The following is a 12847-nucleotide window of genomic DNA, read 5'->3' as shown; positions in this document are numbered from 1 at the left end:
TCAGCATACACCCCTATAAGTTCAAAGTATTACATGACTTCAGAGGAAATCAAGGAAAGATAAAACCAGAAAATAAGCCCTAGTCACGCTATGGAAATTCCAGAATACACTCTACACAAGAGATGTTGATTGTATGCAAACCAGAAAATGATCAAAGAAACCATGTTATGCAATTTTGAATTGATATGGAAAATTGATTATATTGATTAATTGATTTTTTCACAGGATTTTCCAATAATTTAAGCTCTCCAGGCTGCAGCTGCCCGACTTCACTGGCCGTGACATTGCAATCCTTACTGGCTCCACACCCAGCTCTGACTGTTTCCTCCCAGTCCTCTCTGGCATGCCTCTCCAATAGCACATTTCACTCACTAGCCCTCCTGGCTGCAAACCGGCGGTCCCCTTCTGAAGACTTGCCTGTCAGTGCTATCTCCTGCTGTCCTCTCTGTGCCTCCTGTTCAGATCCTTCATGTGTTCTTGAAGAGATCCATCCTGCACCCGAGTCCCAGGCCCAAGATCACCCCCCCCCCCAGAATGGGGAGCTCCCTCAAAGGCCCCGACAGCATAGCACTCCATCTCTAGTCCTCCCACATGACAACTCCTCCCCAGCTGGGCTGATCCTGGGTATATCAAGAAGGCCTGCCCCCTGCCAATTCTAGTTGGATATTGGATACCTCATGCAGCTCCACCTCTCTCCCCCTCCTCTCCTTCTAGCATCTTCTTGAAGGAAGAGGGAGGTGACCGAGAAATGATGCTGCATGTGAGTTACTAGTCTACTCTGAGCCACTCCCAGCCCACACAGATCAAAATAAACAGGCCTAGCTTCCAGCTAGGCCTGCCTAAATCTACCTGTATGCACCAAATATCCTGCTTCTAGCACCTACCTAAGTAGAGGGTGCAACACCTTGTTGTGGATTTATGAAGAAATCCATTTTATATTTACTGGCAGACATATGAGAGTTGCTTAGGCCTCAAAAAGTAGATGAACTGTGATTCTGCAATAATTGAACTGTTCCCCTCTTGGAACCATTTAATGCAAAAATAGGTGAACTCATACGCTTTACAAAGCTTAATGCATCAACCATCTTTTAAAGTTTTACAAGCCTGCATTGAGACAGAAAGTCAATGGAACAATAGTGTATCTCGTCACAAAACAAGGAAATATTTACATGGTTTTAGTGGATAAACAAAAGCTACACATACAACTATAGGAAAAAAGGTTATACAGACTGTTATCACATAGAATACACTTGTGTCCACCAAAACCTATTGTGTTCGAGTTAGGAACTGTTTAAATAGCTAACACAACTCTTTGTGTAGATTTTAGGAATTGTGGACTCAGCTAAACTATCTAAACATCCATTGAAACGAAGTTCAATTCAACACATGGTGGGAAAGATTTGAAGTTTGTGCAAGTCAAAAATATGGTTATTATATGGTTATTATAAGTCATTTCAAATTATGTATGATAATATAGGTCACAGAGATGATTATAATTTTAGTATCTGCGGACCCAACAACTTTGGTATAAAGAAAATATATATGAAAATGTGATTTTATAAGTAGAAGTGTTTTAAGAAACTAATTAGTATTATGAAAAACATATAATTATGATAACTATATAAGACTGTAGCCTATGTTTAGATAAACAAATATTCATTGGATATACCGGAATTACACATGTATCCATATAGATAATCATTTTATGTGATATTGATTAACATGTGTCTTTCTTAGATAGACATTTATAGATATACATATATATAACCAGTTTATGTAATAGTGATTAATCAAAATTATAGTGAGTGTATTTTATATTAGACCGATTACCAGAATATTTAAAGGTATATATTCTTCTCACCATTATACACATTATGAAAATAGAACGTATTAACTTAAAAAGATAAACTCAAAACACATGTGAGACATCTGGTGGTTGAAGGTGATATTATTTGAACTCACTAAACTTCCGGGAAAGGTAAATGATTAAGTTTTGTTAACCAATAGAAAATAAGCCATACCTTTTGGGCAGAACTTATTATAATTTTATGATCTCATTGTCTGAGATGGTATTTAGAGGCAAGTAAGATGCCATGAGGGAGGAAGCTCAGGGACCCACCCTGACAGACACACTCAGGGACACACCCTGAGGGGGGACACCGGGAGATACACACACTCCCAGGCAGACTGACACTCTCAGATACTGAGATATACGTACACCATGCATCAATACATATCTTTACATTCATGAAGATTCCTCAACACCTGATACTTGGAACTCGGAGGTCGCAAGAAGTAATTCCTCTTTAAGAGTATCCATTTTGAAAGCCACGGCAGCCATCTTAAAAATCCTGGTAACCAGCAATCCAGACTAGTAGCCATCTTGGAATGGGTAATTATGTCATGTTGATTTTATCTAGTATGTTCTCTCAAACATTGATGTATTGAATATTATACTATGGATAATCGTTCTCCCGAATCAATAACCGCCTTGTAGATTTTTCTCTAAAGATTACATTTTTCATTATACTTTTCTTTTTGCATAGTTGCCACTTTTATTGACAAAACAAATGTCTAATTCATTTCACATTGTTGACCACTTACCTACCAGCAGTATAGTAACGGTTGGACGTGTGAAATACAGACATTCTGTTTAATTGTTAATTTCACAAGGTTATTGATTCTACCGAGAAGTTATCATGGTGGTATTATGTCAAAGGTACTGTACGCCCATTTTGCAAGTGTTTTTATTGATTTTCAAGACGTTCATGTAACGCAATCGGTATTTTAATTTCATGTAAATATTTGTTTTTTGTCAACCAATAAATGTAACTATTTTGTATGATCACATGTCTCCGTGAATAAGTTTCATATGCATAGACTGTGTCATATAGATTGATTTTGTATCTTAAAAATATCCTTGTTAAAAATTACTCAATAATAATTACTGTGCGGGAAACCTGTCCTTAAAAAGCACAACAACCTTTAAAAATTAAAAGCCACGGTTTCACTTGAACACCCCTCATACTAACAAATTGCCATACCTGAACTTTCAGGCAATACATAGCCCATTGATAATGTACTAACCACTACTGCCAATCAGGAATCATGTTTCATGGACCGACTTGGTCCGTACTGAGCAAACACCCAGTTGTTTTTACACATTCCTTGATAATTAAAAGAAATAATTCTTTGAGGGTACTGTCTAGCAACATTAACCATACCAGTGTCCATCTCGCACCGACCGCCATACCACTAATAGGTGTAGTGTGGACGTGGATATGAGAGAAACCATTCTCGCTCTTAAGCATTGCTTTCCCAATAGACTTCAGGAGATAATTTCTCATCATTGGTTAGTATTTATGTCTCTCTTTTGCAGGCAAATCTTTTTGGAAAAGTAAATCTTTAGAACAGGGTGACAGTATTCAAGGCCAGTCTTTAATGCTCACCTAGAATCAGAATGGATACCACATTGCTGTTCTTCCTCACAGTGTCAGATGCTGTCCTCACTTCACAGGTATAATTCCCAGAATCCTCCAACTGAGCTTCCCGAGAACTGTATGTTGCATCTTTGCTGAAATCCTGAACAATCTGTCCATCTCTGTAGAAGGCAAAGTGCAGATTTGTGTTCTCTCTTAGAGGGTTATGCCTGGTGTCACAGGTCAGGGTCATGTCACCACCTTCTTCTATTGGGTATCGATTGTAATCTATTTTTGGAGTAGTGAAATGATCTATAAAACATAATAAAATGACTGTGTGGTATTATTATACACACATAGCTATAGGTTGGGCTACAGATATGTGGGACCCAGTGGCGTGGGGGGGATCGGTGGCAAACTAATGACACCCCCACCCACGGGAAATGGAGAGGAGGGTAGGGTAATCAGTGTCCTCCTTACCTTAGGAGGCAGGGGGAAGGAAGACCTGGGGTTCAACAACTGAAAGCAGAGCACAGGAGGCAACATTTGCCAGACAAGAGTCCATCCTCCATCTCACCTCCTTTCTTCACTGCCATGGACAGAGGGGCCGCCAATCACACTGGGATCACACCCACTTCCCTGTCCCAGTTCCTGGATAGAGAATTCTGGGGGATGAAAAAAGAGTTGCGGAGGCAAATCGCAGAGAACCCCCTCTTCCAGTAGAGGTACGGAGAGGGCTAGGACTGCAATGCTTCTCCTCCAAGCCAAACAGGAAGTGGGTCCTCTGACTCCCTGGCCAATTGGGTCTCAGGACCCCCTTCCTGATTGGCCAGGAGGTGAATCAGGAAGACAATAGCGAATATTAATTCGATATTGTCACACAACCGGGTGGGCTCAGGGTTCAGTGAGCCCACTCTTTTTTGAAGCCAATTAGAGCCTTAGGCTCTAATATTGTGCTTAAAAAAAAAAAACCCCATTGGAATGCATGCATCCGGCGCCCTGCATGTAGATTAGGGGCCGAGCGCATGGATTAGGGGGGTGGCGCCCCTGCGCTCTGCATGGATGGGACGCCACTGGCAAAACATCACAAATATTGGAGTAGGAAGTAATATTGGCTCCGCTCTTCATCAACATTTAAAAGCCAATGTTGTAGTCTATTGAAGAATCCATTGCACATACGCATCCGTTTGGTGTTGCCGGCCCATAGGGGGCAATGATTAAGTGGTGATATTCATGAGTAGCAATAAAATGGTCCCTTTTTGGAAGATGCATGGCCACTGAAATCTCTTCAACATCAGACACACTACTGGGGGTGCCAAATGCCCCCTCAACCACTGTGCTTCAATCCACTAGCCCCCACATCAGTAGAGATCACAGTAATGACATAGTGGCCAGCAGGAGAAACCACAGTCACTGAAGAGTTTTTGGTGACCCTAAATCTTCACACAGTGACCATCTGAGTCATTGTCCACTAAAGAGGGAAGCATGCACACTCATACTTTACAAGGGCCTGTTGTTTTAAAAAAATCAGATAACCGCTCTTTAAAATGATCCACAATACATTGCTACTATATACATATAGGAATTAAAGGATCTAAAAAGAAAAATTTTAAAAATTACCTTGTACAGAAATATAGGTTTCAGCCCATATCCATTCATCATTCTGAGGGTCAAATTTAATTAGTTTTTTACATTTGTACATGCCGCTCATCGCTGTGTTTACATTTTGAATATGTAAGATATCATTTGTGGATTCTAATTGTTCATTATCCTTGTAAAATAATGTCACTATTTCATCTCCATAGCCTGGTAAGCTGTGACATCTTAGATGAAAGGAATCACCTTCGACAACATCAGGAGGTGCCTGCAGGATAAGATGGGCTGGAAATAGAAGAGTCAATATCAAAGTTAAAATTTAGAACAGAGAATGTAGGGTACGATGCCAGACAGAGAATGGATTTGACAAGTACAGACCTGATAGTTGTGTCTGATTCAGGGTTGGATGAGACACGACAGGGAGGAGAGAAATTTGCTTGAACCCCAGTACGAAGAATGGAGAGGAATACAGTATCTAATGTAGATGTCATGTTTTAATAAAAGGGAGATGGTTTTTCGTGTGGGTATGTAGAGAGTGTTGACTTTTAGCTAATTGAATGTGGTGAAGTTGTACTTACTACTTTTATTTACACAAGAGGGATATTAGGAAAAAGGAGAAGGGCAACCAAACCGATAAGAGGCATGGAGGAGCCCAGCTATGAGGAAAGATTAGAGGAACTGAATTTATTCTCTCCTGAGAAGAGGAGATTAAGGGTGGATTTGATCACCATGTACTGTATAAATACATAAGGGAGTACGATCACCATGTGAAAACACAAAAGTAGGATATGATCACCATGTATAAGGGGTCCATATAGTGAACTTGGTGTTGAGTTATTCACCTTAAATTTATCACAGAGGACAAGGAGGCACTCTTTATGTCTGGAGAAAAAGAGATTTAACCTTCAAATACAGATAGACTTCTTCACAGTAATTGCCGGTTCACACTTGTGCCATGTCATTTCATGTGATTTGCACCGCACTGCTGTGCAGATCACATGAGATGTCTGTGCGATATGAATTCAGCCATACAGATTGCATGGCTGAATTCACATCGTATTCATACTAAAATTGTGCAGGACCCTTTTCTGTGTCCGCATCAGAAACAGGTTGCATGGGTGTACACACCCATACGATCCGATTCCTGTCCGCATTCACAGTTCGCACTGGGATATGGAAACCGATCTGGGGGTGTCATTAACTTTCTATTGACACCTGCAGTGATTCGCACAGGGCAGTGTGAACTGCCTGTGAGTTCTATGCGATGCGGAAACCGGGACTGGAGTCGCGCTGGTATGAATCGGGCCTAAGAGCTGTGAAAATGTGGAATAGACTCCCTCAGGAGCCAGCTCAGCAGATTGTTTTTTTTTTTTAAAAAGGCCTGGATTCTTTTCTAAATGCACATAATATAACTGAATACTAAAATTTACTAGTAAAGTTGATTCGGGGAATATCCAGTTGTCCTCCTCTGGATCAACTGTGGCTATAGGATTGTGTTTATGGAGGTTTTCTATTTGTGTTTGTTTTTTTTTCTTTTTCTTTTGGTTGACCTGGATGGACTTGTGTCTTTTTTTCAACCAGATTAACTATGTAACTATTCAATCATGTGTGAGTCAACGTTCCGGTTTTCTAAGTATTGCTTGTATTTTATCAGCTGTTCTCTGCGTAGTGAATTTTCCTTTAGCTTTACCTCATTCATTAAATTAAATTGAAATTCACTTTGCAAAGTTCTCTTCAGCAACAAAATATATAATGTCAGCACCTTATTTAAGATTTCACATCTGTCACAGGGTATTTTGGTTTGCTTATTATGTGATATGATGTGTTTGCTCACTAGTATTATTTTATTTAATTCACATTATGATTGATATTCAATAAGGTTATCATTGTCAAGTACTCATATACATATATATATATTATTTATTTATTTCAGGTTCTTATATAGCGCCGTCAATTTATGCAGTGCTTTACATATACATTGTACGTTCACATCAGTCCCTATACTCAAGGAGCTTACAATCTAAGGTCCCTAACTTGCATTCATACATATACTAGGGACAATTTAGACAGGATCCAATTAACCTACCAGCATGTCTTTGGAGTGTGGGAGGAAACCGGAATACCTGGAGAAAACCCACGCAGGCACAGGGAGAACATGCAAACTCCAGGCAGGTAGTATATATATATATATATATATATATATATATATATATATATATATATATATATATATATATATATATATATATATATATATATTTTCACTGTTCATTCAGGTTCATCACTATTTTTGTTTATCAGCACATATTTAATTTGAGCGCTACTATTTATTCCACTTATTTTAGAAGTTTAAATTCAGTTACACATTTGCTATATATTAAGAGGCAGCTAAAGTTTATTTAAGATACAGTCTTTTTTCACTCATTCAGAAGCGCAGTGTAGGTATCACGAGGTGTAGGGCGTTTTACATGTGAACTATCAGGTGCGCATTTTTATAATTTAACCACTTGTTGCTATGGATGCCATCAATTTTTTGTCGAATAGACAAATCAATCCCGAATGTATTTTTTCCACGAATCAAGAAATGTCAGATTGTGATGGGGAAGATTTTTCGGAGATTCTTAAATCTTTGGACCATTTAATTGAAAAACAGGTCAAAACCTGGTGGGATGTGTTCACTTTTGAATACTACCAAAAGGAGGGTTTAATTTTTAGAAGCCTGAGATGGGAAGTACCCCCTCAGGATGGTTTAAAAGACCAATGTTATATGGATGAATGGTTGGAATTTTTTAATAAGGTAGGAAGAGAGCTTCAGGATCTGGTTTTAAAAAGAAAACAGATTAAACTAGCGAAATTAAATGAACAAATTAAGGAGCTACAAAGTAAACTTGAACCAATTAAAGTTTCTAATCAAATTAAAGATTTTAGCAACATGAAAAAGAAGCTAGAAAAGGTAGACCGAGATACACAAAAAAAGAAGGTGAAGAAATATAATGGAGACTCAGCGGATTTTAAGAATGCGAAAATTTACGCATGGCAACAGGTGAATTTGAGAAACAGTGGAGGCTCTATGGAAATTAAAGATATCACTAACCCTGATGCTGCACTAATAGAAGACCAGAGAAAGAGTTTGGACATTAGAGGAGGTAAAGGGAAAGGTGAACAGGGAGCATTGGGATACACCCCTCAACCACAGGGTGCGCGGAAGGGGACTCCACACCATTATGCAGGGAATCATTATGGGGGAGATTATCAATCCCCGAGACCCCCTCAGCATGGCAGAGGAGGCCCACAGCAAAATGATAACCAATATCCACCGTGCTAGGTTCATCAATATAGAGACGATTATCCACCGTACTATAATTTCCAGTATAATCAGAGATGGCAGTCCAATCCTCCTATGATAATCAGTTTGATACAGAACATCAAATTCCTGTATATAACAGATATGCTCCTTTGGCAGAAGATGACCCTAATGGGTACTATAATGAAAATACATCACGGGGACCACCGCCTTTTTTAGACCAATGGGGGGGAGGGAAGGGTGGAGGTTTCCCGATAGGTCACGCATACCCAATAAACAGAGGAGGAATGAGGAATGGGATGGTACAGAATCTCGGCAGGGATATGTCATCACATCCAAGAGAACAAGGGTTTGTAGAGCAGGCAAATGCAAACAATCTAAGAAAAAGGATGAGGGACACATGAATTCGGGCATTTATAATTTGAGTAAAGTGCATCTTGATCAAAAAGAGATGAATATATTAAATATAGGCCTCAAATGCGCCCCTAAGAAACCCATGAACAAATTTGATGTTTACATAGACACGCACAAGTTTGTGCGTACCCTTAATATTAAAAAACATTTTTTAAATCATCCAGTGGCCCCTAGGATTAATCACTATAGCACTGTAGATAGAATTGATAGTGGTTTGAGGAACAAATCCATCTTCAATCCCCAAATTTCTAACAATCATTTTGTAGAAGTTTTTAAAAATGTAGTTTTAAATGATATAGAGCAATTGACTCCGAAGAAAAGAGTCAATCCGCAATATATCAAAGAAGGAATTAAGTCTCTTGAGGATAGGGAAGACATTATTGTGCGCCCTGCGGACAAGGGGGGAGGGGTGGTAACTATGGACACAGCATTCTATCATAATCAGCTTATGCAATTATTGGGAGATAGCTCTACCTATAAGAAATTGGGGTCTGATCCTACCAATGATTACCACTTGCAATTGGATCCACTCATTGAGTGGGGATATGGAATTGGTGCCCTGAACCTTAAGGAAAAAAGATACTTGGTTCCGAGCGCATGCAGAATCCCGGTAATTTATACGTTGCTGAAAATTCATAAAAATGCAGAGGTGCGACCAGCATGACCTATTGTTAACGGTATAGGGTCAGTCACAGCGAGGTTGGGTGAGATTTTGGATTGGTTCTTCCAGCCTAGTGTGAAGGCCACAAAGGCATATTTAAAGGATACCACCGATTTATTACGGTCATTGGAAAAGCTGACCATACACTCATCCTCTACTACTTACTTGGTAACGGCTGATGTAGCCGCATTATACACAATTATTCAACATCAGGATGCGGCACTTGCATTGAATTTGGCACTCAGTAAAAGGGACAATATCCCTCACATGCAGAAGGTTTTTTTGGGTCATGCATTGGAGTTCTGCATGACCCACAACTATTTTTGGTACGATGGCCTTTTTTTCTCCCAGCAGGTTGGCATGGCTATGGGAGCTAAATATGCTCCCAGCCTCGCCAACCTGTTCATGGAAGAGTGGGAGGACAAATATGTGTTTGGTAAAAGACTTCCTCAACTCAAGTTTTATCGGAGATTTATAGATGACCTCCTGTTCATCTGGGAGGGATCAGAAGAATCTGTGATTAAGTTTTTGGGGGACCTGAACATTAATTCCAATAACATTAAATTGGAGTATGTGATCAGTGATTGATCTGTCAATTTCTTAGGTTTAACTATTGAGATGGCTAAGAATGTTTTAAGTACTAAAGTTTATTTCAAATCAACGGACCGTAATAGTTTTTTATCCATCAGAAGTGGCCATCACCCGGCCTGGATTAAAAATATCCCTAAAGGTCAGATGCTCAGAGTCCGCAGGAACTGCACAGAACAAAATGATTATATTGCACAATCCCGTGTACTGAAAGAAAGATTTCTTCAGAAGGGATATAAGGAGAGTTTTCTGGACAAAACCATCCAAGAAGTGGCAGAAATCCCCAGAGAACAGTGCTTAAAGGAAAAGGATGACTTACTATTGGATAATCAACTTCAGTGGGGTTTTATAACGAATTTTCACTGCCAGTATAAGGAGATTGATCTTCAAAAAACATTGGCATATCCTATGCAGGGACAGACATTTGGGAGAGGTCCTACCGAAGCAACCCAAATTCATCTACAGACGGGCCCCTAATATTGGGGATAGGGTAGTAAGGAAAATTTTAATCCCACCCCATGAACAAGCCATTAAAATAGATTTAAAAGGCTTTTATGCATGTAGGAAATGCATCTGCTGCAGGACTGTGAAGGTCAGCAACAGAGGTAGGACTGATATTACCAATAGGGATAAAAAAAACTTTTGCAATAAGGGAATTATTTCCAAGAGGGATGAACATCGAATTAGATCTAAACTGCTTTATAAGCAACTTTTAATGATTGTAAGCAATACCATCCACAGTATGATCCCTTGGGGAATTTACAAATATATATATATATATATTTTTTTTTTTTTATTTTTTTTTTTTAATATACTATGCATTCTGTGAGCCTTTTTCATCATGCTTATGGATAATATGAGGTACTGTTTGATTGGTGAGCTATGGGATAGGGTTGGCTGCAGGAGGTGTTATACTGCTGCTTACTAGTCCACTTACATTCCTTGCTTCCATTCATTTAATAAGTTATCTTCAATAATTAATAATTTTTAGTCTCTATTGTCTACTTTTCTGTTAATTTTCTGCTGATTTTTATAATTTTAGTTTAAATCTTTGGTCATATTTTATGGGTGTAATTTTTAGAAATATTAAACTCACTCACATGTGTTGATCATAGGTTTAACCATATTGATTAACCATATTAATATTAGGTACATAGTCATGCACTTGCTCATCACCTATTTTGAACTTTACTAAAACATTGCTGCATTAATAGGCTGTAAAAGGCACTGTATTGCGGAGATAGGGACACAGGGAGTGCGCAGGAGCAAATTGCTTTGTCTCTGCCCACTTGGGGAGTCTAGGAAATAAAGGGAGAATCATCATGCCTTACAGCCAATCCCATGAATAAGTCGGTTGTGACGAAACATGTCGGGACATGGCTATACGGCAAGCATCTGAAGCGTGACGTAGGACGTTGTGACGTGACACGCTGCATTGAATGGTAGAGGCTTGAGACTAAGAGTGGGTGAGACTGTACAGCTGACACTGTTCATTCAGGTTCATCACTATTTTTGTCTACTAGTAGCAGTGACTGGACTGCCCCTGTGGGGGGGGAATAACCGGGGGGTGGGGCAATTGCCCCCCCCCTTGCCCTCCTCACGCCACTGTGAGGAACATTTTGTAGTTGAAATGGCTTGATATTTAAAGCAATTTGTCACTACCTACAAAGATGGGAAGACTTACCTTCACTAATTACTTCCAATCTTACAATGGAGCTGAGATCCATTCCAGAGCTACACTGGTAATCCCCACTGTCCTGTATTTTTGAAGATATGATTTGGAGCTCTTGATTGAACTTTTCAGGTATTTTCTTTCCATCTTTTTTCCAGTCATAAGCCTTTTTAGCGGTGTTACAAGTCATAGTTATCATCTCATTCTCAAACACCGTTCCCCACTGAGGAGAGAGGGTCACAACAGCCCTGTTTGGGTTTCCTGTAACATACAATTTAAATACATAAATAAAGATTGTATGGGCTATGGGGGTGCCTCATCCATGGAAAATTCTTTAGAAAAAAAATGGTCAAACTGAGCAGACTTTACCGGTACCAGTGAAGAACTGTCAAACGTAATAGTACTAAATATCTTTATTACAAAATTCTTAAAAAATGTTGTATATTTTTTGTATATTCATTTACATTTTTGAGAACATTAGGTTGCTTCTGGATGACACCTTCTTTACATGATCTCTGTCTAGTGTCTAGGGAATAAGGTCCTGAGGAAGCACTAATGTGAAACGCGTCAACCTTGCGGCCCAATAGTAACAGATCTATTGTATAACTAACCAAGTGGTAAAATTGTTTAGAGCCACTCGATTTTATTCTGAATGTGTAAACATTTTTTAAGAATGCAATTTAAATATGTTAGCAGACGTGACTCACAAAAATTAAATATTCAACAAGTAAGTGAAAGCTGCTTAAAGTAGATATAAACCCAGTCACTTAACCACTTCAGCCCCGGAAGGATTTACCCCCTTCCTGACCAGAGCACTTTTTACAATTTGGCACTGCGTCGCTTTAATTGACAATTGCGCAGTCATGCAATGCTGTACCCAAACAAAATTTGCGTCCTTTTCTTCCCACAAATAAAGCTTTCTTTTGATGGTATTTGATCACCTCTGCCGTTTTTATTTTTTGCGCTATAAAATGAAAAAGACTGAAAATTTTGAAAAAAAATGATATTTTCTACTTTTTGTTATAAAAAAAAATCCAATAAACTCAATTTTAGTCATACATTTAGGCCAAAATGTATTCGGCCACATGTCTTTGGTAAAAAAAATGTCATATATTTATTGGTTTGCGCAAAAGTTATAGCGTCTACAAACTAGGGTACATTTTCTGGAACTTACACAGCTTTTAGTTTATGAC

General features: G+C 38.9%; 1 protein-coding gene across 1 annotated transcript in view; it reads right to left on the bottom strand.

The window, feature by feature from the left end:
• Positions 1–12847, bottom strand: part of LOC141116710 (Fc receptor-like protein 5) — a 68098-nt gene that overhangs the window by 17000 nt on the left and 38251 nt on the right. Inside the window, exons 5-7 of the mRNA XM_073609102.1 lie at positions 11667–11915; positions 5040–5300; positions 3450–3731 (exon numbers count right to left, since the gene is read on the bottom strand). Of these exons, the coding sequence (XP_073465203.1) occupies positions 3450–3731; positions 5040–5300; positions 11667–11915 (792 nt within the window). The remainder of the gene's footprint in view (positions 1–3449; positions 3732–5039; positions 5301–11666; positions 11916–12847) is intronic.

This window comes from Aquarana catesbeiana, linkage group LG13 (assembly GCF_042186555.1).
Source record: "Aquarana catesbeiana isolate 2022-GZ linkage group LG13, ASM4218655v1, whole genome shotgun sequence".
Classification (NCBI taxonomy): Eukaryota; Metazoa; Chordata; class Amphibia; order Anura; family Ranidae; genus Aquarana; species Aquarana catesbeiana.
This window is presented reverse-complemented; position numbering and strand designations above follow the sequence as displayed.